The 26977-nt window shown below is 42.5% G+C and overlaps 1 protein-coding gene across 4 annotated transcripts in view; it reads left to right on the top strand.

Annotated features, from left to right (window-relative positions):
• Nucleotides 1-200: 200 nt before the first annotated feature.
• sik3 (SIK family kinase 3) overlaps nucleotides 201-26977 on the top strand; it is a 308820-nt gene continuing 282043 nt past the window's right edge. For 2 of the 4 annotated variants that reach the window (XM_038779335.1, XM_038779336.1), the window contains exon 1: nucleotides 203-394. In XM_038779335.1, coding sequence (XP_038635263.1) covers nucleotides 239-394 — 156 coding nt within the window. In that variant the 5' untranslated portion in view covers nucleotides 203-238. Of the gene's footprint in view, nucleotides 395-26977 lie in introns of all 4 variants that reach the window. The other 2 variants (XM_038779338.1, XM_038779337.1) reach the window with 2 other exon arrangements.

The following is a 26977-nucleotide window of genomic DNA, read 5'->3' on the forward strand; positions in this document are numbered from 1 at the left end:
CACCGTCACCGCCGCGGGCGTCAGGAGGGGAGGAGGAGGAGGGTGAGCGCGCACGTACGCGCGACGCGGCACAGGACGGGAGCGGGCGCGCAGGACGCGCGGCGTCGCCTCGCATCTCGCCCCGCCCCCTCTCTCCTCCTCGCGCGGTGTGTCTGTGGGGGGGTTGTGAACAAACGCGCGCGCGCACGCACGGGGCACGCGCGGCTCGCCCCCGCTCTCGGCTGCTGTTTTCGACAAGATGGCGTCCAGCGGTGCCGTGAGGAACGGGAACCTTCCTCAGCCGCCGCACAAAACCGCGCCGGCCAGGATCGGCTACTACGAGATCGAGAGGACCATCGGCAAGGGCAACTTCGCCGTGGTCAAGCTGGCCACCCACATGGTTACCAAGGCCAAAGTAACGTATCCCAATGCTTTTCTTTCTGCCACCAGCAGCACCAAACCGACAGCCCCCCTTCTCTCCTCTCTCTCTATTTTACACAGCCTCCGCTATAACAGCCGATAACCTGCCTCTCAACCGCCTGGAGGAATGATCTCCTCCCAACTTCCATCATCACCTCCCCTCACGGTCCCCCCACCCCCTTTCCTCCTCATCAGCGGGGTCTGAGGGGAGAAAGAAGCTGCTCTCTGCCCCCCCCCCCCCCCCCAGTTGCTGGGGAATCGCCCCCTCTTTTCAATGGATCTCACTGAAAAAAAGGGGTTGGGGTTTTTTGAGAGGGGGGGGGGGGGGGGGGAGAGAAAAGTACCCTGGACGGGTCCCCGCCTGTGTTTGACAGCTGTCAGCGGCACCAAGTGAGGGGGAAATCTGTCCTGTTTAAATTAACCCCCCCCTTCACCTCACTCTTCCCCCCTCCTCTCTGTCTTTTAAAGTAACGGATAGAATCCCCCCTCTCTTTATTTTGCCCCTCTTTCGGTTCAGTCAAAAGAGGTTTTATTTTGTTAAAAAGATTACATTCGGGTCCTATCTATCTATCTATCTATCTATCTATCTATCTATCTATCTATCTATCTATCTATCTATCTATCTATCTATCTATCTATATCAAAAACATTGTCCAACCGGAGGGTATCAGGCCAGGCCGGAGCTGTCATTTCGGCCTGTCCCTTTGTACACCAGCCCCCACCCCCACCCTGTTCCTGTCCCCTTGTCAAAGTGCCTTGTCTTCCCAGTAAGTTTTGGAAGAAGTTTCCCGGACTGTTTAACGGCCAGTGCGGCCGGACCCTAGCCCCAAACGATTTGAAGCGAGGTAACTGGCCTGTGGGTGGCTCCATTCAAACGTCCTTCGTTAGTTTCAGTCCCTGTGGCTGGACGAAATGGAAACACTCACCAAAACCCCGTCACCCTCATTGCAGCTTATGTCAAACCACACTTGGGCACGCTGATCGTCGCTGCTTGTACAGATCGGCAATAATTTCCAATTTAAAAATTGATCTCAAATGTCTTAATTACAGTTATAATTGTAGTACTTTAAAAGCTTCATCGGGAGTAAGTTGGGCATTTACCTGTTTCTAGTGTGCTGAGCGCAATTACTATTAACGAGTAGATTTCTTGTAATGGCTCATTGTATGGGGCAAAAATTACTCATTAAATGTGGGTTGTTTAGTAAAATGGAACTTTTTTTGATCTGCTAGGAATATTTAATGGAGAAACAAGAGTCAGATTTCATAAAAAGCGGGGGTGTCTAAACATCTGCCAGCTGATGTACATTAGTATTTTTTAAAGTAAAGATTGAAGAGAATGAAGTCTAGTTTGCGTTCTGTAGCTGTTCAAATTTTATGCAGTGACAGGTACACACCGTAGCAGAGTTGGTAAAATAGTTAATACTACCATTGAAATGGTTGAATATTGCATTTTCTTAGTGTAGTCAACTGTTTTTTCAGTGAAGTGTATTTTTTTATTGTGTTTTTGACTAATCCAGAATTGGGAGCAGCTTTTTATCTGTTAGAGTAATCAGTACTTTTATTTGTACGTTGCAGTAATTTTCTCTTTATATATTGAACAAAAAAATAGAAGCAGAATTGTTTTATTTTCTAAATCAATTTTGGTTTGAAATTGGGATTGTAGCCTTGAGATACGAGCCATTGTTAAAATTGCACTTGTGTGAGATAATGTTATTGATCATAATTGTTGGTGTTAATCGGATATTCTAAATGACTTAGTGCAACACACTAAGGGGTGTCTTGCTTTACAGTAACAATTTAAATGTTTAATATTTGGCATTTGGCCAGGATACTGATTTGTTAATGCCTTTCTTAAAAGGTTAATCTTAGTCAACTATTTTTGAAGTAAGTACCCATTAAAAAGGCTGCTGTCCCATGGTAATAGAATGTAGTTACTGCATTGATGTATACACAGTAGTTAGAAAGATGTTTTCTAGACATAGTATTACATCCTGAAGATAACTGTGTACTGACCACCAACACCTGTATTCATGTGCTAGGAATACGTCTGGACACCTATTGTTTAATGCGTGGTCCTCACACATCTATAGATTTACACTTGAGTAATCTTAGAGATTTCCGCATGAAAATCTCTGCACTGCTTTGCAGAAGCGGATTAATTCACAATGCTGCCGTGCACCATGTTTATTGCTTGCGGTGGAATTTGTAACCAGTTGAGTACAACCTGAAATATGCCAGTATTTAAAATAGGGAATTGCTTTTTGAAACAGTTTGAAACCTTCTTTCTTCTCTGAAGTTGCATTAGATGTCATGTCAATTTTAGCCTGTTAATTGAAAGAATAAAGTTGGTTAACAGAGTAACAAAGGAGAAACTTTATTATTACTGAGTGTTGCTTAATTGAGTGACAATAGTGTTGTGATTGTGATGTAGAGATGTGGCTTAATGGGCTTAAATTTTCCTTTTACTATTGTTGTATGATTTCCATCCTATAATTTCAGAGTTTAGTGGAAATGTATCAATTTTGGGTTCTACCCTAACGTTTTGTGGCGTATGTATGTTTTTCATTATTATAACATGGGAGTTTTTTGAATACAACTATTCTCTGACAAAAATGCACTAATATCGTTTCTCTCTTTCCCACCCCCCAAACCAGTTTGGCCTTTCCCCTTCCTGAGATGTATATCACTTTGTGACTGATAAAGCAGGCACATGACTTGTTCTTAGGCTTCTGCCATTGGTGCTTTGTATTTGGTCATTAGGATATGAACAAGAGTGACCCAGAGTGAGTCATCCTGTTCTGGTGTGGGAGAATCTTATCAATGTTGTTAAAATAGTGAAATTATTACATAATCTTATATTGTTTTCATTTTGGTGCAGAAGTGACATTACATGATGAAAGTCCTGAGGGAATTCCAATATATATAATGTTCGGAAACAATTGCACCTTTTTCCCCCTCGTATTTTTCCTTCTTGTTATATACCCCACAGTGAGGCCCATTGTCATTTTCCTGTTTTTTTTGAAGTGGGAAGTGAAGAGAGGTGGTCCAAATCACAGCTTGTTCACAGCTGCTGTCCAAGTTACTCTGTGACTGGCTTACTCGGAATGTACTTTCCTGATGTAGGATAAAGACCCATGTTAGTTTTTTCCCCCTACCCCTGAGATGGAACATTCCATTTTGTGGCATTGCCAAGAAAGGATTTTATTTTGGTTTCACGGAAGTAGGAAGAAAGCCACCAAAACATTGCCGTGCTTGTATGAGGAAATGGTGGTGAAATGTTGACTTTGAGATTTGCTGGTTTTTGCCTGACCAGAAGGGTCTTAGTGGGGTGCATTTAATGAGTCAGAACTATTAAAAACCGGTATGAGGTCAGCAGATGTGTAACTCATCCCTAATTTGGATTGGGCTGCATTTGTTACTGCACTTCCAAATTGACCTCCAAGTAATTGATATTTTTATGTGAAGTAAAAAAACTTCAAACCTTTTGGTCTAAGTACCAGAATTATTTAACTCTCCAATTATTCCCTTAAGTAAGACCTATATTAATCACAGCGGGATTTATCAGTACTGGGATATTGTGAATTCTGAAGTATAATAAAGGCTGGAGATGCCACAACTCTTTCTGACCAGTTGATAAGTAGTCGGAGAAATTTACAGAAATTATATTTATATGTTCAATTAAGACATAGAAATTTCCATACTAATGTGACACTGAAAAAAGTAATGCAGTCAGCTACTAATTCAAAATGTATTTTGTGCTGAATATTGAATTATCAAATGATTTAAAAAAGTTAATTCTGAGGAGTAATCTCGTGTTTTTCTACTGTGGAGTTAATTTTGCAATGTTGTCATGAGAACATTATGTAAACACAGTCCTTCAGTGATAGCATAAAAAATATAAACGTAAAAAAATTGGTTGGTTTGAGCAAGCTTATTATCCAATAATAAATTAAGTACTGCATTTTTGCTTTGAAATAATCCATTTGACCATCAGTAGTCTGACGCCACTTTCTAACAAGTTCAAAGGCAAGAGTAATTATGCCACTTTTGAGAGGGTCAGTTTCCAGCATTATTGGGCAGTGTTAATCAAATGTTGCTCTGTTTGATTGACTGGGGTCTGGACCAATACTAGCAAAAGCAGGTTGTGCTGTAATTTTATAGGTTTCAGTTATTGCAGTAAAGGCAACAATCAGCACTCATCAATCCAAAACTTAGTACTTTTGCGACTTGTCCATAATCAGAATCAGTGTTAATTTTGTAAGCCCTTTTGTCAGAAATGCCTATCACCTGGAGCCAGCCTGCTTGCCTGTGTGTTTCTAGGGAAACAATTGCTGCTCCTGCATCATTACTGGTCTGACTCTTACATCACTGACTCTGCAATTGTGCACACAGGTAGAGCATGTGCGTGTGAGTTTTAAAGATTTTTTATTATGCAGGGAAAGCTAGAAGGACAAAGAGGCAGCAGTAGGAATTGATACAGCAGCAGGCCCAGACAGAGAAAGGAATTGGGTAGTGTATGGTACGGGAAGAGAATACAGCTGAACATCAGCCCAGAACCCATGATCAATGCATCATACGACATTAGCGTAACAAAAATTATATGTGAGAGTGTCACAGTTTTTTAAAAAGCTTGAAGTTTATGTTCTGGATTTATGAAATCTGAACTCCTCTGTGATTATTTATTGTAATTGCTCGTCGAAGTGCTACCCTATTATATCTCATGATCCTTCTCATATGTGAATACAAAAAAAATGCCACGTGTGAACTAATTCCTTTCAACTAATTCTAGCACATGAATATGGCGTTAAATTTTAAACATAGTTTGGTCAAGCCTCACAAGCCTTGTTGAATTCTTTGAGAATGTGACGAGACACATTGATGGTCGGGCAGTGAATGTGGTGTATATGGATTTTAGTAAGGCATTTGATAAGGTTCCCCATGGTAGGCTCATTCAGAAAGTCAGGAGGCATGGGATGCAGGGAAGTTTGGCTATCTGGATACAGAATTGGCTGGCCGAAAGAAGACAGCGAATGGTAGTGGATAGAAAGTATTCCGCCTAGCGGTCATGACCAGTGGTTTCCCGCATGGATCTATTCTGGGACCTCTGCTCTTTGTGATTTTTAGAAATGACTTGGATGAGGAAGTGGAAGGGTGGGTTAGTAAGTTTACCAATGACACGAAGGTTGGTGGAGTTGTAGATAGTGTCGAGGGCTGTTGCAGGTTACAACAGGACATTGACAGGATGCAGAGCTGGGCTGAGAAGTGGCAGATGGTGTTCAACCTAGATAAATGTGAAATGATTCATTTTGGAAGGTTAAATTTGAATCCTGAATACAGGGTAAAAGGCAGGTTTCTTGGAAGTGTGGAGGAATTTTGGGGTCCACTTACATAGATACCTCAAAGTTGGCACCCAGGTTTGATAGGGTTGTTAAGAAGGCGTATGGTGTGTTGGCTTTCATGAAGAGGGAGATTGAGTTTAAGAGCCGCAAGGTTTTGCTGCAGCTTTATAAAACCGTGGTTAGACCACACTTGGAATATTGTGTCCAGTTCTGATCGCCTCATTATGGGAAGGATTTGGATGCTTTGGAGAGGGAACAGAGGAGATTTACCAGGATGCTGCCTGAACTGGAGGGCATGTCTTTTGAAGAAAGGTTGAGGGAGATAGGGCTTTATCACTGGAGCGAAGAAGGAAGAAAGGTGACTTCATTAGAGGTGTACAAGGTGATGAGAGGCACGGATAGAGTAGATAGCCAGAGACTTTTTCCCAGGGTGGAAATGGCTGTCATGAGGGGACATAATTTTTAAGTGATTGGAGGAAGGTATCAGGGGAGATGTCAGAGGTAGGTTCTTTACACAGAGCGTGGTGGGTGTGTGGAATGCATTGCCAGCAGAAGTGGTGGAGTCAGAGTCATTAGGTACATTTAAGCAACTCTTGGACAGGAACATGGACAGCAGTAAATTGAAGGGATGTAGGTTAAGTTGATCTTAGATTAGGATAAGTGGCCGGCACAACATCGAGGGCCGAAGGGCATGTATTGTGCTGTACTGTTCTATGTTCTAAATCTCTGTGCCACCTTCAGTGACCCTGAGATTCTTGCTGCACATTTCAACTGCCTGGCCAATATTAAGACCTTGTTCAGCTGAAATTGCCTCCAGTTTCAGAGCTGGCAAATCTGAAGCTGTTCTTTTCAGCTTTGACCAGTACCTACATGTTTCAGGTCTTGACTTCGTCAACCTCACTACCATTTTACTTAAGTTTGAAGGTGTGGCAGTCTGGGTGGCTATTCAGCCCCAAACAGTACTACTTCTTGTCGGAATTAATGTTTTCACTCATTAATTTTTGTGCTATATTGTTTCTAGATAAATAAACTGACCTATTTCAACAAAACCTGGTGTGCTTCTCGGGTCTGGCCCAAGGAAGAACTGATTCATTTTTGGCAAAGATGCAGATGTGGATCCTGGAATCTTCTAAAGAATCTGTTAACATTAGAAAATAGTGTTAATTGTCCCCCCCCCCCCCCCCCCCAAAAAAAATGTCAGTTGTTTTAGTATGTTGTGGATTTTATCAGCTGCTGTGGTGGAATTTGTCACAGCTGTTGAAATGTAGACAGAGTTTTTAGATCAGGTCTTTGGATGTGGATTGACCTGAAGCCTCCTTAGTGATGGAAACGCTTAATAAAAAGATTTATTTTTGCAGCTTTAATTATGGAATGTCAAATCAGGCAGGGAGAGCCTCAGTGAAGAGCTGCGCAATTGTAATAATGCTTTAAAAAACATATTTTTACTGAAAGATTCTCATCACCCACATACTCTGACACTGTACCCCCCCCCAAGAGGGTGGTGAATTGTCTCTGTGTAGTGGAAGCCTTCCTCCAACCCCCTGATGGCAAATTTTATGTTTTCCAATTTCAGAAATTTTGCTTTGTCAGACTGCCTTGGTGGCGCTGCTGACCTCCATCCAAGACCATAAGAACTAGGAGCAGGAGTAGGCCATATGGCCCCTCGAGCCTGCTCAGCCATTCAATGAGATCAATGGCTGATTTTTTGTGGACTCAGCTCCACTTTCTGGCCCGAACACCATAACCCTTAATCCCTTTATTCTTCAAAAAACTATCTATCTTTATCTTAAAAATATTTAATGAAGGAGCCTCAACTGCTTCACTGGGCAAGGAATTCCATAGATTCACAACCCTTTGGGTGAAGAAGTTCCTCCTAAACTCAGTCCTAAATCTACTTCTCCTTATTTTGAGGCTATGCCCCAAGCAGGAGCCTCCGCCGGGCAATCGGGGGGGCGAAGGCCAGAGTGTTAGCCCCTCTCCTCACGAAGAACTCTGGCTGTTCCAGCACCCCAGAAGACCACCACTAAAGGGCATGGCTCCACCCTCACCCCTACGACCTTGGACATGGCCTTGAAAAAGGTGGTTCAGACCTGACAAGCTTGGGGAAGGACCAGAATATATGAGAGTGGTTGGCTGAGCTTCCCTGGCATCGCTCGCAATTAACATCCAACTCTGGAAGAAGTAACTCAGGGCAGCATGAGGTCCCAGGTTCGAATCCAGCCCTGGGTCATTGTCCATGTGGAGTTTGCACATTCTCCCAGTGTTTGCGTAGGTTTCACCCCCACAACCCAAAGATGTGCAGGGTAGGTGGATTGGCCACGCTAAATTGCTTAATTGGAAAAAATAAATTGGGTACTCTAAATTTATACAAAAAAAGGAAGAACCACTCATACGTGACTTGGTCAGGTGCGCTTTGTGCACTACCTTTAGCTGCGTCAGGTTCAGCCCTGTGCAAGAGGAGGACGCGTTCACCCTATGTAGTTCCTCGATCCAGAGTCCTCCCCTTATCTCCATGCCCAGTTTCTCCTCCCATCTTTCTCGTGTCTCGTCCAATGGGGCCCTTACCTCTTCTAACATTCGTCCATACATGTCAGCACATTTACCGTCCCCTAACTCATCCGCCGCTAACAGTCTGAACAGTAGGGTGTGTCCGGGTAGCTGGCGGAATTTTGTGGTTTCCTTGCAAAGGAAGTCCAGCAATTGTAAGTTGCGGTAAGTTTACCGGGAAGATTTTGCTCTTGCTCAGGTTAAGTTTGTATCCCGAGAAAGCTCCAAATTCCCTCAGGAATTCCAGTATCTTTCCCATGCTGGTTGGGGGTTTGAGACGTAGAGGAGCAGGCCATCTGCCTAGAGTGAGGCTGTGCTTTCTGTCTCCCCTCTGGATGCCTCTCCACTCCTTCACTGATCTGAGAGCGATAGCCAGAGGCTCGATTGCCAGGGAAAACAGCAGCGGGGACGAAGGGCATCCCTGCCTCATTCCTCTGTGTAATTGGAAATAGCCAGAGCTGGTGGTGTCGTCCGCACGCTCACCTTGGGAGCACTAAAGCAGTTGCACTCACCCCCCACCTCTTGACAGTGAGTCGTTGAACATCACCCGCAGGTACGGGGCCAGTGCTGCCGCAGACGTCTTGTAGCAGTTCACCGGGAGCCCATGTGGTCCCGTACCTTTCCTGACTGCATGGAGTTCATGCACTCCATGACCTCCTCCAGTCTTTTTTTTTTATAAATTTAGATTAGCCAATTATTTTTTCTAATTAAGGGGCAATTTAGCGTGGCCAATCCACCTACTCTGCACATTTTTGGGTTGTGGGGGCGAAACCCACGCAGACACGGGGAGAATCTGCAAACTCCACACGGACAGTGACCTAGAGCCGGGATCGAACCTGGGACCTCAGCGCCGTGAGGCGGTTGTGCTAACCACTAGGCCACCGTGCTGCCCGACCTCCAGTCTTATCGGTGCTTCCAGTCCCCATCTATGAAAAATCCCTAGTTGCCACATTCCGGATCCTGTTCGGGTACACAGTGGGAGAATTCAGAATGTCCAAATTACCTAACAGCACTTCTTTCAGGACTTCCTCCGGTCTGGGAGGACACCAGAGCACCCGGAGGAAACCCAAGCAGTCCCCAACTCTTTCTTCCCTCACCGCCGGTATGACCAGCCCGTCCAGGAACTGTTTCATGTTCAAGTCCCTCTCCGGGGGCTCAGACGTGTAAAGTCCCTGGTAGAAAGTTGATCTCATCTGGCACTGAAAGCAATCTACCATTCCTGTTCCTTATCTGTGCTATCTCCTTTGTGGCCGCCTGTTTCTTCACCATTCTCTGCTTGTTATCTTTATGGGTGGCACGGTAGCACAGTGGTTAGCACTGTTGCTTCACAGCTCTCGGGTCCCAAATTCGATTACCAGCTTGGGTCACTGTCTGTGTGGGATCTGCATGTTCTCTGCTTGGGTTTCCTCCGGGTGCTCCGGTTTCCTCCCATACCGGAGGAAGTCCTGAAAGACGTGCTGTCAGGTAATTTGGACATTCTGAATTCTCCCACTGTGTACCAGAACAGGAGCCGGAATGTGGTGACGAGGGGCTTTTCATACAGTGTTGATGTGACAATAAAGATTATTATAAAGCTGGTGTGTCAGTGGGCGGCTGGCCTTGTCCCCGTGCTCATAAAGGACTTCCCTGTGTCTGGCGGAGCTGGTTATCTGCTTTCCCAATGGAGAGCAGGTCAAATTCCATTTGCCGTGGAGTATAGTCGATCCACTTCCAATATTTAGTCGATCAGCCGTTGCCTGGCTGTCTTTTCCTTCCTGTCCCTGAGGGCCCTATTCACTTTATTCCTCCCTTATCACTCCGTTCAGTGCCTCCCAGAATGTGGAGGGTGAGATCATCCCATTTTGGTTGTAGGTTACATATCCATCGATGGCGTGGTATTTTTTCACAGAGTGCCTTGTTGGCGAGGAGAGCCGTGTCTGGCCTCCATGAGGGGCACAGGGCCCGATCCGTCTCCAACCTCGCATCCATGTAGTACGGTGCGTGATCCAAGATTACTATTGCAGAATATTCCATCCAAACCATCCCTGGAAGTACCGACTTACCCACTACAAAGAAGTCTATGCGGGAGTAGGCTTCATGGACATGGGAGAAGAAGGAGAACTCCTTCACCCTCGGGTGGCTGAACCTCCATGGCCTCCCCCCACCTGTTCCATGAAGATGGTTAGTTTGCTGGCCATTCCTGATTTAGCCCCCTATCTAGGGCCAGACTTGACTGCCTTTGGGTCCGGTATACATTTGAAGTCTCCCTCCATGATTAGTTGGCGGGAGTCGAGGTCGGTGATCTCTGCCATGGTCTTTTTGATGAACTCTGCGTTGTCCCAGTTTGGGAGTATATATTTACAAGTATCACTGGACTCCTTCTAGTGTTCCGCTAACCATTCCATATTTTCCCCCTTGGTCCGTCACAGCGTTCGTTACTGTAAAGGCTGTCCCTTTGTTGAACAGTATGGCCATCCCTTCACCCTTGTGTCGAAGCACGTCTGATATGTCTGTCACATCCAGCTTTACCCTCATTCAATGGTTCTCTCTTAAATGCAACTCCTGAAGATAGACTATGGCGACCCTCAGGCTTTTGAGATGGACGAAGACTCTGGATCTTTTTAGTGGTCTGATAAGTCCCCTTTTGTTCCAGGCGACTATTTTGATGGCGTTTCTCACCCCCCCCCCCCCCCCCCCCCCCCCCCCCTTCCCGGCCTACCCCAATGCGGGGTCTGCCAACTTATCTCATGTGCTCCTGCAGGCTAGAATTTCTTTGTATTTCCCCTCCACCTATCCCCCAACGTCCCCTCAGTCCTTGCAGACCCCCCCTCCCCTTCCCCGTTCCTGCTACTCTTCCCCCCCCCCCCCCGGCTTGTTGCTCTCCCCCCCCCCCCCCCCCGGCCAAACGCTCCCTCCCAGGAGACGAGGCACCCCCCCCCCCCCCCCCCCCCACACTTTCTACTCCCGTGCACTAACTTGCTAGTGCGGTGACTCCCCGGAAACCGATCTTTTAGTTCCCGAAACCCCCCCCACCCGACCGCGTAATTCCACATAGTTCTTAGTTTTCCCTCACTGTTTCATCCCAAGTCCGTTCTTTTGTACGAAGTTTACTTCCTCTGGTAAGTTCTATATCGTTGTACATGAACCAAAGTCTTGCCAGCTACAACATGCCGAATCACACGTTGCTTTTAAACAGTCCAGTTTTGGCCCCATTAAACTCTGCCGGGCGCTTGGCCAGGTGGCTCCAATGTCCTGCAATATGCGGATGGTGTGTCCTTCCCATCTACATGACCATGTGCTCCTCGCCCACCACCTCAGAACCCGCTCCTTGTCCTGGAACTTGTGGAGCTTCACTATTATTGCCCCTTGTGGTTCCCGCAACTTGGATTTTTGTTGGAGCGGCCTTTTGGCCCGGTGTGCCTCTGGGGGAGTGGAGAAGCCACTTTATGAAATATGGAATGGTTAGTGGAACACTAAAAGCCAACCATTTTTCTGAGCATCCTTGAAATACATTCTGTCGAGTTCCTACCCTCTATGCCCACTGGTAGCCCGACGATTCAAAGGTTCTGTTGCTGGGACCTGTTTTCCTGGCCATCCCCCTTCCCCTTTAGCGCATTCTGGGCCGTCACCGACCTTGCCACCTCGGTTTTGAGCGAGGCTAGCCTCTTGTGCTGGTTGGTGGTCACTTTCTTCAGATCCTGCTCCATCGTCTCTTAGTCCTCCAGATTTCACTCTGCTCTATCCATTGCTCCTTTAAGGGGGAACAGCGCGGCTTCTATCGCTGACTTCATAGCCACTGTGAGGTTCCCTTTTATCGTCTCTCTGTTTTCCGGAGCTCTGAAGAGATAAACTCCATCAGCGTCGATGAGTGGGCCGGCATTGCGACCCTGTTGGGTCCGCCATGCTCAGGTCTGGGCTGCCACGCATGTCTCGAGTCCCAGGTTCGATTCCTGGCTTGGGGCACTGTCTGCAGAGTCAGTTTGTTCTCCCTGTGTCTATGTGGGTTTCCTCCTGGTGCTCCCGTTTCCTCCCACAAGACTCAAAAGACATGCTGTTAGGTGAACTGGACATCCTGAATTCTCTCTCCGTGTACCCGAGTAGTCGCCGGAATGTGGCGACTAGGGGCCTTTCACAGTAACTTCATTGCAGTGTTAACGTAAGCCTACTTGTGACAATAAAGATTATTATTATCTTCCTGCATGAACCCTGTACTCCCCCAACACCAGATCACAGTTCTCTGTTCCATTGCTGCTGATAGTTCTTTCAACTATTGTGCCTATGCCCCCCCCAACCCCAGAGTTCTAATCCCTCTGTTTTACCATTTCAACCCTATCATGCTTTTAAAAGTCTAATTTTTAAAAAAATTCTGTTTTACTGACTCTTACCCACCCCAACTTTTCCATTATATTTATTCCTCTGATTCAGCATCTATCTTTTCTGTCTGCCTTGCATAGCATTTTTCTGTGTTTTAGCCTTCCTTCAGAAGCATCACCTGTTGTAGGAAGAAATCCCCTTGTTCTGTGTAAGTAGTCTTCATGCTGCATGAGATAATGTGAAAAAAGCAAATAGACTAATTTACATTGTGTAGAATTTCAGCTTGTGCTATAACTGAGTTGTGTTCAACCTCCCCTGTAAAGTTCAGTATTCAGAGTTAACTCTTTTATGATTTATTAAGGCTTGCGTGAAAATCAGATTATCGAGGTTTATATGTAACAGTGAAGTTTATTATTACAATATGTCAAAATATTGCAATCGGTTTTCCAACTGGAATAAAAGTTCCTGGTCTCTTCCGGTAAGGATTACACTTTATTCCTTGTAGCGATATTGAATATTTCCTGCTTACTGGGGAAATATGCATAAAGAGATCAAAATAATGGCAACAGGCTTGGTTTGTTCTGCACCTTCCCTTAATTACATGTCATGTCATTCCCCATTCTACCCATCACCAGGTTGTTGTTTAACATGAATCTATTTTAGGGGTATTGAGTTGTTGATTTTTTGGTCTTATGGGCACCGTTGATTGTCATTTGATCACCTAGTTGGCATTTTAATGATTGTATCGTGATGCACAGATCTAATATTTGTGTGGGGCAGACTGGGTGGACCAATAGGTATTTTTCAGTCTGTTGTTTTTCATTTGCTCATATGGTGAGTAGATGTTAGAGCACTTAAAAGGTTGCAATTATATGGTACCTATCCCATCCTCAGAACGTCTCAGATTGCTTTACAGTCAGTTTTGTACTTCTGAAATGTTATCACTCTTATAATGTAGGAAACAGGCGGGACCAATTGAAGTTTGCCATCTTCTCCTTCAGTAGCCTGAAATGTGACTATGGAAAGGCTAGCCAAACCTTGGAGAATCGCGTGAGCCATTGCTTTCTAAGGTCTTTCCCTTGATAAGTAACTTCTCCAATCTAACTCACCAGGTGCCATAGACTTGAAGATGAACTTGGATGCTGACATTGAAAGTTATTTTCAAGCTGCCAAACAAAATCCTTTTCCAAGCAAGAGTTTTGATCATGTTTGTGTACATATGCCATTGGAAGTTTGCCCCATGTCTTGTTGATAGTTTTAGAGATTTGTCCAATATGGATGGGAGTCCTCTAATTTACCTGCGTGGACCAGATGTCCTGAGCTTGGTTTACAGCAACTGGTTACTTCATTAGCATGCTGTTAGATTTTTCTATTGCATATTAAGAGCAGATAGAGAAAAAGCAATTTAGAATACAAACACATTTTTTATCTTTTATTCTTTCATGGGATATGGGCATCATTGGAAAGGCAGCATTTATTGCTCAAACCTAGATTCCCATGTGCTCGCTCGCTCATTTCAGAAGGTTTTTAAGAGTCAACCACATTTCTGTGGATTGGGCCAGACCAGGTAAAAATGGCAAATTTCCTTCTCTAAAGAACATTAGTGAACAAGAATTTATGATGGTTTTGTGATCATCCTATTGAGACTAGCTTTATATTTCAGCTTTATTAATTGAATTCAAATTCCACCAGCTACCATGGTGGGATTTGAATCCATACCGCCAGTGCATTAGCCTGAGCCTATGGATTATCAGTTCAGTGAGTGACATTACCATCATGCTACTATCTCCACTAATGCAGTAACATTATAAGACACAGTAAATGATCCACTGAAGTTTATTTTTCATGTGTATTATGCAATGCTAACTATAACAATAGTTAGAGGGTGAGGGGACTGTCAAAGTAAAAGTGGGTTGTTGGGCATGAGCTAAATTTCACAACTTGAATTTTGGGATCAAGGCTATTTTATTTCTGTTTAACTGTGGGGATGATGCAGTGTCTTAATGTGAAGGTGTTGACCATTTTCTGTCCACTTTTGTGTTTTGAAAATAATAGAGTACTTGGAAAGTAATTATTTAGAATGACCAAGTGAGGCCTCAGTTGTTTGACAGATTGTTTCCACTTTTAAATAATGCCCAATTTTGTTTAGCAGGCTTGTGCTGTTAGTTTTTAAAGCAATAAAATGTGCATGTGTAGGCGGGAGAGATGATACAATTCAAGTGTATGTGTATAATCTGTCATCAGACGCCTGTTATGGCAGACTTTCATAAATACTGCATTTGTTTATCTTGAAGCAAAACATTTTGTTTTGTTTACTTAACCATTTTCATATTGATTTTGCATCACTGGAAAACAAGTTTTTGTAAATGTATCATTAACAAATATAGCATCAGGCTCTGATTCTACAGTAGTCATACTTCACAGCTTTAGTAAAAAACTGAAATTGCTTCACACTGGTATTAAACTTGCAGTGTAAATTGGGTGTGAAGGCCAAATTGACTCCTAAGCGAAGCGTAATGAGAGATTCACTCTTCTAGATGTAGTAACATTTCACTTATTTTCAGTGTTGGGCTGGTCTCTTGACACTGAGATCGGGCTCTGAATGAAAGTGAAGTGAAATTCTTGACACCAGTGCTATGGTTGTACTGTAAAAATATGTCATCCTGGCTTGGATATATTTGCTGGGTTCTACCTGATATCATTCTTGGAGCGCCATTACAGAAGGACAAAGTTCAAAAAGAAGATCTACCGAGGAAAGAATTGCTCACGTCCCAAGAACAGACCAAAAAATATGCTGTTTACAGTTCAAAAAGTATATTTCCCCTTGATGCATTCAAAACCAAGCAGACTATTTGAAAATTAGATTATACTGAACTCTGGTGGTTTGTGGGTTACTTCATTAAGATTTTCCATGTATCCCTTTGGTTAAGGTTCACTTTCTGCGTGATGCAGATGATGATCTTCCAATTGCTGCTTGGAAATTTGCAATAGATGGTGAAATGTAGTGTACCTGGGACTAATACAGGAATTTGAAAATTTCTGATTCGCCCTGCAAGTGCTTAATTTTTAAACTATGTTTCCAGTAAAGAGAAAACGCAGATATTTAAAAAAAGGAAGCATTGTGATTACTAACTGTACTATTAACGAAGGTATTTAATCTTTATTGATAAAATAAAGGATGTCCATGATGCAGTTCCACATCTGGTGGTCTTTGTTGAGAGCTGACATCTTTAACATTTGCGGTCAGTAATTGCTTCATTGCACTCTTTGGTCAGCGTTTATAATTTAGTTTGAACAAACTGCCCTGGGACGAGTGGAGGTCTTGAAACTTTTAATAGAGAGCAGAAGCCAAGTTGGACTAATCAAATCATAGACACTGAGCGCACAGAAGGGGACTGACCATACAGCCAAACATGCCAATGCCTGCTTTGTGCTAAAGCAATCCAAAACTAATTCCAATGCCTGTTATCTCTTTGTTGTCTTGTATGTTCCTCTGTGAAAAATATTTATCCAATTCTCATTTAAAATGCACTAGTGCCTGTTTCTACATAAAGCATTTTTTCTAACATTTCTTCTTGCTCCTTTTCATAATGATTTGAAATTGATGACCCTTCGTCACTGATTTCTCAACTGAAGGATGCAATATTTCTCTGTTTACTTTATCAGAACCCTTCAAACTTAAAAAAAACTCCATCTAATCTGCTTCCAGATTCCCCTGCTCCAGATAATGGACCAATATTTCAAGTCTGCCTCTGTAACAATAGTTTACCACCCATGCTACCATCCTGGGGAATCTATGCTGTATGCTTCCTGTGATTTTTATAATGGGGTGCCAAAAATTATGCGTGATGTTCTTAACTGTAGTCTGATAATGTTTTGTACAAATTTCCAATTTCTTGATTTCTATGCCCTTTCAATGTAACAGAAAATAACTGATCAATTGTTACAGGACCATAAAACATATATGGTGGAATTTACTAGCTGTTCACACCGTTGGGATATTCCCATCCCACCGATGGCGCACAGGTTTCTCGTTGACGAGGGGTGCAGCCAATGCGAAATCCCGTTGACAATGGTGGAACCAGAAAATCCCGCTGGCGGGCTGCCTCCATTGTCGAAAAACATACGGCAGGTTGGTCGATAAATCCCGCCCATAATGTTTTGCATTTCATGAACATATTCTATTTCAAAATATATATCCCAGTAGAAAGGTTATCTAAGCTTTTAGAAGTTAAGATTTTAAAAAGTGATGACACTTTTCTCCATTTATCTATTCTCTCCTGATGGCTTTATTTATGTTGTAAAGCTCTGGTGGGCCATTTCACCTTTGGTGATGTCATAGCCATGTCCATTTGTTTTCTCACCTGATGTTCATCTCCATGTGCTTCCAGCAGGGGTCCCTGGATACTTTGGCTGTATTCTTCACATCCTCTATTAGCCCAGAGACTCGGAACAATTCCAGAATTCTAGCGTTACTCGAGTTAAGATAGCCGTAACTCAATAATGCTTGGATTGAACCTGGGTTTCACTTGGTTCTGTATAGGCCAGTGCTGCACCATGTCAATTTGCCGACCAAGACAAAATTTGGAATAAGTTTCTCTCCTGTTAACATTGCACAAACAATCCTGTACCTCTTTAGAGGGTACAAAATCTGAATGTGCAAACTAACCGTTAGACTTTGCAGTTTTAGGGAAATACGCTCAACTTTCTTATCTATATTTACACATGGATTTTGAAATTTGATCACGTGTGTGTCCAAGTGGAAAGTGAACAGTGTTGTTTGAGTTGTGATTGGTAGGCGGCAAGCTATAAAAAGCAAGTCTTCATTCCTCCCCTTCAGGTATAATTAATGGCATCAGAAACAAACCAGATTGTATCTGGATTACTTACTGAATTCATTTTTAAATAGTTTTTATTTGTGACACAACGATGCTCTTGACATTGAAGATATCTGACAGGGTGCTGCAAGTCCTCAGAAAAGAGAGGGAAGTCTGGGTAACTTTGCTGCATTTTGATATGGTTCATCTAATGGACCATCATATAACCTGAAATAACAAATGAGCTGTATGATTTCAAGGGTTGAAGCTGAGTGTAAAATTATCAGAGAGCAAAGGGCTGGGAGCAAGTTGTATGATGATTTTGTAGCTCTCAAATTGATATTTGATGTAAAAATGTGTCTAATACATACCAGATGACCGAAGATGATTTTGAGTGTTATGGTTTCTACTACCATACACAGCCGTATCCTACAATAGTAGCTAGGTTGTGTTCAGGTTCCAATAGCTTTTTATTTATGTGTGGAAAATGTTTCCATTCTCAAAATGTTTCCGATGTTAACTTTTATCTTACTGACTTTGAACTAGTATACCAAGAAAATAAAGCCTTGTTGCTTCGGTTTTTAACAAATGGGGTTATCTGGTCCCTGTAATGATGCCAAAGATATTACCCTGGTGAGACGAAATTTGGAGTATTGTGTGCTATTCTGGCCACCTCATTATAGGAAGGATGTGGAAGCATTGGAAAGGGTGCAAAGGAGATTTACCAGGATGCTGCCTGGTTTGCAGGATAGGTCTTATGAGGAAAGGTTGAGGGAGCTAGGGCTTTTCTCTTTGGAGCGGAGGAGGATGAGAGGCAACTTAATAGCGGTTTATAAGATGATGAGGGGGATAGATAGAGTGGACGCTCAGAGACTATTTCCTCGGGTGGATGTAGCTGTTACATGGGGGCATAACTATAAGATTCAGGATGGGAGATATAGGAGGGATGTCCGAGGTAGGTTCTTTACTCAGAGTGGTTAGGGTGTGAAATGGACTGCCTGCTGTGATAGTGGAATCAGACACTTTAGGAATTTTCAAGCGGTTATTGGATTGGCACATGGAGCACACCAGAATGACAGGGAGTGGGATAGCTTGATCCTGGTTTCGACAATGCTCGGCACAACATTGAGGGCCGAAGGGCCTGTTCTGTGCTGTACTGTTCTATGTTCTATATTCTAATAGCTTAATACTCTTATGTGACCTATTGTAAATAGGGCTATTGTATTATAGTTTACCACTTTCCAAGCATTCAGTATATAATAGGAGTAAAATAAATAACCAATAGATAAAGCATCTCAGATAAACCTTTAAGCTGATATGTAGAGATGGCATTTGGTTCCTTGTTTTATCTTTTCAGCATCTATCTTCAAAGACTAACTGTCACCTTCAGTTGGGAAATTGTATTGTTACGGACCAATCTTGGTCCAATCCCAAGTAAATCAGATAATGTGATTCAAATAGCATTTGTATTGCAAGTTAAATGTCCCAAACGCTTCATACAGATAAAAATGGAAACTGAGCAGTGAGTTAGATGATCTTGCATCTGGTGAAAAACAGTGGGTATTTAAGATGTTTGTGAAGAAGGTCAGAGGCACCTCACAGAATGGCTTTAGGATCAACATTTGAGTTTGAGACTAGGGCAGCTGAAGTCGCTGTTTGATTATGGCATATGATGAGATATAAAGGAGACCAGAATTGGAAGAATGGAGTGCATGCTGGCATGCACTGCTCAAAAACCTTGAAAGTTAGGCATGTGTGATGCCATAGAGATATGTAGCTGAATGCAGAGTTTTTGAATTTCAGTTAGTGAGGAAGGGGAGGCAATGGAGGATGGCAAGGGCAGGTGTGATATCTGAGTAGGACTTAGTGTGGGATAGGATGAGAATGTTGAAGTTTCACAACATGTTCAGCTGTTCCAGGGAATGGACCTAGTATTTCAAGTCTATCGTAATAACAATAGTCTCCATCCTTGCTATCATCCTGTGGAATCTATGCAGTATTCTCCCATTGACCATTTGTCCTTTTCCATTTTTAAAATTTAAAGTACCCATTTTTTCTTTAATTAAGGGGCAACTTAACATGGCCAATCCACCTACCTTGCACATCTTTGGGTTGTGGGGGTGAGACACGCAGACAGGGGGAGAATGTGCAAACTCCACACGGACAGTGACCCGGTACCGTGATCAAACCTGGGTCCTTGGCACCGTGAGGCAACAGTGCCAACCGCTGCGCGCCACTGTGCTGCCCCCATTTGTCCTTTTTCTAATGTGTGACCTAAAACTACAATACTCTTAATGGGAGCCTAACCAGAGTTTTATACAAATCTTTTGTAATTTATGCCCTTTCATAACAAACATAACTGTTTGATCCAACCTGCTTATAGTACCACTGTTCTTAGTTACAGGACTATACAATTAGTACCACTTTGTTTTATGTTTCATGAGCATGTCGTATTTAAAAAAAACATGGTTATAGAGTTGGCTGATAATGTCATTCAAAAATCTTTTGGGCGGGAAAGGAGGTAAGATATAATGCAGTTTTTGGAGGAAACAAAGAGTTTGGGGGTGCTCGTTTGTTAAGAGGCGGATGATGGCAGTCTTGAATGGAGGGTGGAATGAGCCGTTGATGTAAGTAAGCATCTGCTGACATAAGAAGTGGTTGTGTATTTGTGTAGTGAGGAGTCAGGTTGGTTGTGTGTGTGTGTGTGTGTAAGAATAGAGGGTATAGAAGATGGTTGTCAAGGAGGAGATGAACTTAATGAGGTTTGGGGTGATAGGGTTCAGACTGCTGACTGGAATATTTTATGTTTTTCAATTATATATTCTGATATTTACAACAAGTAATGAAATGGAACTAATATAACCTCAATTTACATCATGCACTACAGTAACACCAGTTTATATAGTGAGATTGTTGTAGCACCCACTTTTACAATGCAAAAATCTCACTATAAAATTAGGTTGATGTTGACTAAGTCACTCCATTCCTGTTTAGTAATAAACTCAATCCAGAGTTTTCCAACCTATATTATCAAATTGACAATGTAATGGTGTTTGATGTTATATCCTTTCTATGAACGAGCTGTGAAGCTAATTTATGGTACTGCATTCTGCGAGAAGGAAGCAGATTATCTACACTCATCACTCAAAGATTTTGATTGCAAAAACTCCATTGGCATCTAAGTGGAGTCCTGAGGGAGTCCTACATTGCCAGAGGTGCCATCCTCTGAATGATAATTTCATGAGGGTTTTTCTTTGTTTCAATAGTTCAGCTGAATATTAAACGCCCTTTACCACTATTTGAAGAGCAGGTCACATTTTCTCCCTTAAATAATACAACCAAAATGCATTAACTAGTTATTTTATTGTAATAAAGCTAATCATACTCAGAAAAATGGTTGTTGTTTTTTACTGTGTAACAGTTACTGTTCTTCAAGATGATTGATTTCATGTTGAGTCCTTTGAGATGTTTCTGAGAGATGTAAGACATTAGATAAATGAAAAAAAATCTGTCAGAATTTGAAAACTTGAAGAATAAAAACGATTAGAAAATATCTAAGAAAATGAATGTTGTATTTTTTTTGTTTTTACAATATAATCATTTGCATTGTCTTTGGTTTGATTTTACCCTCAACTCCCCTCTCATTCCTGCTGTAGGTTTTGACATTGCAGACATCATGGCCAGGATTCTCCGAGCACGCGCTGGGTCGGAGAATCTCTGGTGGGGGGGGGGGGGGGGGGGGGGGGGGGGAGACGACGACGACGACGAGAATCGTGCCGCTCCGATGCTGGGCCCGTGCGGCTGCCGCAGCACCGGTCGGGGCCCGTCGAAAGCGGCCCCCGCAGCGATTCTCCGCACTCGACGAGCCGAGTGCCCGCCGAGTCCCGCGGGCATGGTTCACATGTGGTCCCACCCGGCGGGACCTAGGTGCTCTGTCTGCAGGGGCCATTCTGGTTGGGGTGGGGGGGTCTGCACGGTGGCCAGGCCCGCGATCGATAACTACCGATTGGTGGGTGCGCTTATTCCGGAGGGGGGGTTTGCTGTGGCCCGGACCCCTGCCATGTTGCGCGGGGGCTGGTGCAGAGTCGGCAACCACGCACATGCGTGGCCGGCTATCGGTGCCAGAGCAGCGGACAGCACTCCGGCGCTGTTCTAGCCCCCTGAAATCCGGAGAATAACTGGGCCAGGAGGCCCTATTGACGTCGGTGTACACCACTCTGGTGTTTACGCCGGCGTCAACATTTGGCCAGGATTTTGGAGAATCCCGGCCCATATCCTGATCAAAAGTGCTGATGACTTGTAGCTGTTGAAAGGCATGCAAATATAGATTGCAGCACACTCTTTTCCGAAAGGGAAAACATTTCTTTTACATTCACTCTGATAGAATGACAGGAATCGGCAAATTGCTGCATGGGGGAGAACATGGATGGCAAATTTCCTCCTATTGCTATGAGACACAGTGTATTGGTACTTCCAATGTCAATTGTTCTCTGTAAATGTGAGTTTAACAACGTCGCAATGGCAATATATTTGGGCATTTTAGTTTTACCAATTGAGTGGCTGCCTAGATGTTTTTCTCAATTCAATGAATTGGATGGCAGTTGCAGAAGTGTGTTTGGTGCAGTGGAGATATTTCATTTTACAGCACATCACATGTCATATAATCAAATTGAATTGAGTATTTAAAACAGTAGCATAGATAAAATCCTTGCCCACAAGTTATGTTTATGTGTTGTATCTCATTCTTAAATAGCTCCATGAAATGCCATCAGGGGTTGTACTCATCTGCTTTGCTCTGCAAGTTAGTAGAACATGAATTATTAGCTTTGAGAGGATCCTTGTTAATTTGAGGAGCTGCATACCTGGAACTGTATGTGCCAGACTTGCGTGACAAACTCAAATCTACCACTTTCTTCGGATCATTGTTGGGTCAATTAATAAAGTGTTGCATTACTTAAGTAATGTCGGGAATCTAAAAAGAAGGGCAAGAAAATAATAGAAATGTGTAAACAGTGAGACAATGAGAAGACATACAGTCTTGCTGTCGACTTCTTGGATGGTTGAAGAGTTGTTGAATTTAGATGGTATTGACTTGTTCTCCATTACACCGTTGCACAAATGACTAAGCTTTGGGATCTTTGTGAGAAATCATGTGAATCTCAAATGTGGAAAGCTTTGTTACTGGGTGGGAAAAGTCATTGTATTATGCTATTATCATATATGGTTGACTGAAATGGTTGACTTGACAACTTCAATATTAGTTATAATTGCTGTGACTACTTAAAAATGTGCTCTGGTTTCTGCTTACTGACAGATCCTTTGCTTCTAATCTGCCTACAGCATACTATTGCATCCAGCATGATATTTTTCAATGGTGTGAGATGTGCTTTACTTTCATCTTCGTCTCTTCTGAGTGTGATTTTTACACATACTATTTTTAAATTAGCAAGTACTGATTCAGTGTCTGGTTTGATATTGGTTTTGTCTGCCAAAGTGATAATTAAAGGACCAGAGATAATGGATAGACTGGGTGGCAGAGTGAGTTCACGTACAGTACTTCATCTCTGGGATCTGATCTGTAATGCAGCCTGGCTGATTGGATCAAACTTTAGTTTGTATCTTTTGCATTCGAACAACAACTTCAGCGGTTCAATCCATTTCAATGCTGAACTAGTTAGTGAGAGATCATTTTCATAAAGTAACGTTTGAATTTCTGCGCTAAACCGTACATCTGCCCTGCTTGCAGTTGCACAAATAATGGTTATTTTGATAACAAATTCTGGGCCCATCTTTCATAGAATTTACAGTGCAGAAGGAGGCCATTTGGTGCATCAAGTCTACACTTGCCCTTGAATGAGCATCCTACTTAAGCCCACACCTCCACCCTATCCCCTTAACCCCACCTAAACTTTGGACACGATGGGGTAATCTAGCATGGCTAATCCACCTAACCCGCACATCTTTGGACTGCGCAAGGAAACCGGAGCACCTGGAGGAAACCCACGCAGACACGGGGAGAACGTGCAGACTCTACACAGACAGTGACCCAGCGGGGAATCGAACCTGGGACCCTGGGTACCTTTCTTTAACCTCATGCTTGTAACTTTCAATTTTGTTCCTCGTCTTGTATTTTTCAATTTTTTTCTTTTAAATGAGCAGACTATTGTGGTAATAGTTGTTTTTACAAGTGCATGTGCCACATATTTGCCATTCTGGTTAGCATTTTAAAATTTTGCACACACATCTTTTAATTTTTTTCACCCAGTCTAATGCGAATGATCTGTTTTCATTGATATTATTCAAACATCTCTATATTTAAGACCAATATTACATATCTCTCTGTTTTCAATTGGGAATTAAGCTCTGTTAGTCTCTTAATATGATAGAATGTTAAGTTTTGAAATCATCCATGCTCCTTGTCTGAATCCTGACCTTGGCCATGGTCAGAAGTTTATACAGTATTCCAGCATTTTCTCACTCATGATCAACGCAAGGCTAAAATAACATTGTAATAGAATAAGCTAAATGGCGAACTGATAACAGTAACTGCTGTTATTTCATAAATAGCCTTAAAATCATGAATATTAGGTATCAACTTGATTTACCAAAATTTGCACTGTTTGTAGCATTATGTTGCGTGCTCATGTGATTGTTAAAATGGCTTGGAGCTGATTTGTGACTTTTAAAAAGAAATTCCAGTTGAAGCTGTACAAAACTCTCTTCCACAAATCATAGTCATATCTAGGGTTTGTGTGTGTGTGTGTACCATGACTCAGGGTGCCAAGATGGTAGTGCCCAGGCAGCATCTTGTCTGTCCTGGGAATCGGGCCCGGGGGTGCCCTGTCCTGAGGGTTCGAAGACCCCCTAATTGATAAGTTGGGGTGGTGGGGTCTAGAAATCTCTTCCTGATGAGGTGAGCTGAGTTCATTTGTGCAGGAAATGGGCTTAAGTGCGACCTCGGCGGGTTGTTCTTCGCCGAGGCCCAAAAGTGAAGCAGAGTTCCATTTAATTCTCAGCACTGCAAGTGCCAGGAAACACCCTGCTAAACATGCCCGAAACGGTACTGTTTCATTTCCATTAAATTGCACCCCCAGTATATTTGGGAGTTGAAATACTTGTTGCTTGTCTTTAACCCAAACATGAAGTTTAGGTGCTGGTTTAGCACAGGGCTTAATCACTGGCTTTGAAAGCAGACCAAGGCAGGCCAGCAGCACGGTTCAATACCAGCCTCCCCGAACACGTGCCGGAATGTGGCGACTAGGGGCTTTTCACAGTAACTTCATTTGAAGCCTACTTGTGACAATCAGCCATTTTCATTTCATTTAATTTCATTTCATGAAGTAAAAATATAAATTGCACAGTTTTGCACATTTTTTGGTGAAATTATTTTTTAATCAACCCACTGTAGCCTTGTGTATAAACTGAGTTCATTTAGCCCGCTCATATTGTTTTCTCCTTCTAAGACACTAGCCCCTCAATTGTGAAGTTAAATTATAAAGTGCTTTAAATACTCAGCAGGTATGGCCGCCTCTGTGACAAGAGAAATGGACGTGACGAAGGGTGACCTAAAAACTCTGTTTCTCTCTTCACAGATGATGTCAGGCTTACTGAGTGTATCGACAATTTTCTGTTCTTATTTCAGATTTACAGCTTTTCCTGGTGTATTAACCTGATAATTGTCATTGTTGCTTATTGTTTAAACAAAAATATTTTAAAAACTGATGTAAATGAAACAAAAGGCACTTAATGGTAATTCTTCTCAGCTGACTTCCGGAAGTGATCCTGTTGGTGAGATTTTAAAGTAAGGCGAGAGTTGGCAGATGTAAGCAATAGAAATAGAATGAAAAGAGTGCAGAGCTGAAGAGTTGGATAACATCTGTACACCAAATCTTAATTTCTAGTGGATTTGATGTGCAATGTTTATGCAAGAAATAAATCATGAGAATAGACATCCCAAAACTTTTACTCAATCTGAAGAATGGTTATTGAGTTGCTTCAGTGTGGCTAACTTAGTTTACAACCTGGAGTATTAAAACTGCAACCTTCCAGACAGGAGCCCTCATCCAATACCACCAATCCATTATATTTATAATTCACTCATCGAGGTCCATTGTCAATTTCTAAATTACTTGATCTATTTTTGTTGTGTGAGTGGTATGCAGCCAATACCTACTGGAAACATGTATTCTCTAAACCATAGCATCAGTTTTGGTTTTCATAGCCTAATTTATAGAACATGTATTTTAACATTTATTTGTATCTGTTTACCATATATTATTACACATTTGGAATAGGACTAGACGTTTGTGTACTTCTTTAATGAGTACTACTGATGTACTGTCTCTAATCTACAACAAAAGCTGTAGCCTTGCTATAAGCTTGACTTCCTTAAGCCTTGCATTTACTTGTGTCTGTATTTCGGATAAAGTGTTGAACTAAGTCAGATGAAAGTGGATATTAAAGATCCCATGGCAGGGTAATCCAAGAAAAGCAGGAATCTCCTGATTGTTTCTTTTTTTTCATTTGTTCATGGGCTGTGGGCGCCACAGGCTGTGATGGCATTTGTGGCCCATCCTTAATTGTCCTTGAGGGGGCAGTTAAGAGTCAACCATGTTGTTGTTGTTCTGGAGTCACATGTATGTCTGACCGGGTAAAGACGGCATGTTTTCTTCCCTCAAGGAATTAGTGAACCTGATGGGTTTTTATGACAATCGACGATGGTTTCATGGTCATCATTGAATTTTTAATTCCAGATTTTTATTGAATTCAAATTTGACCATCTGCAGTGGCGGATTGAACCTGGGTCCGCAGAGCATTCCTCTGGGTCTCTGGTTACCTGTTCAGTGACAACAACACCACCACCAAAATCAGATGGCAACGTTGTTCAACATATTGCTGTTTTGGGATTTTAAAAAAAGTGCAATACGGTTGTTGTATTCCTTTATTTTCCAGTACATTTCAGAACAGTTAATTTTATTTGAAGTACTTTGAGACCTATCAGACATGATAATACGCTGTATAAATGTAAGTCTTTAATTTTCAACTTGCTTTAGGTGAAGAACTTTTCTTCTCCAATAATATACCTTTCCTGACTTGTCTCATCAATAAGAATCCTTTCCCTTTTATATGTATTGGTGCAGCTGTAATCATAGTATTGTTATGTGATTCAGCCTTTGATGCTTGCAAAATGAATGAGGCAATATGAAATTCCTGGCTGTATGTTGCACATAAATAATATTGTACAGGAGGCTGTAAACCTGGTGCTTTCGTTATAACAATAGAAATGCACTGCTTTATGAAACAGATATGCTAAATACATGATTAGTTTCTCTATAGTCTGATGGTAAGTTTCAAGAGATTTTTAAATTTAATTTACTTAAAGTTGGTTGGATCACTTGAACAGACAAAGGTGGCACATATTATTAAATACCACTTATTTAAGTTCTTGCTTGACAAAACTTTTGAGATGTGGACCTATACTCTCTGGTCTTTGAAGAATGAAAAATTATCTAATCGAAACATAAAGGATTCTGAGAGGGCTTGATAAGGTTAATGCCGAGAGGCTGCTTCCCATGGCTGGAG

The sequence above is a fragment of the Scyliorhinus canicula genome, chromosome 19 (assembly GCF_902713615.1).
Source record: "Scyliorhinus canicula chromosome 19, sScyCan1.1, whole genome shotgun sequence".
NCBI classification, from domain to species: Eukaryota; Metazoa; Chordata; class Chondrichthyes; order Carcharhiniformes; family Scyliorhinidae; genus Scyliorhinus; species Scyliorhinus canicula.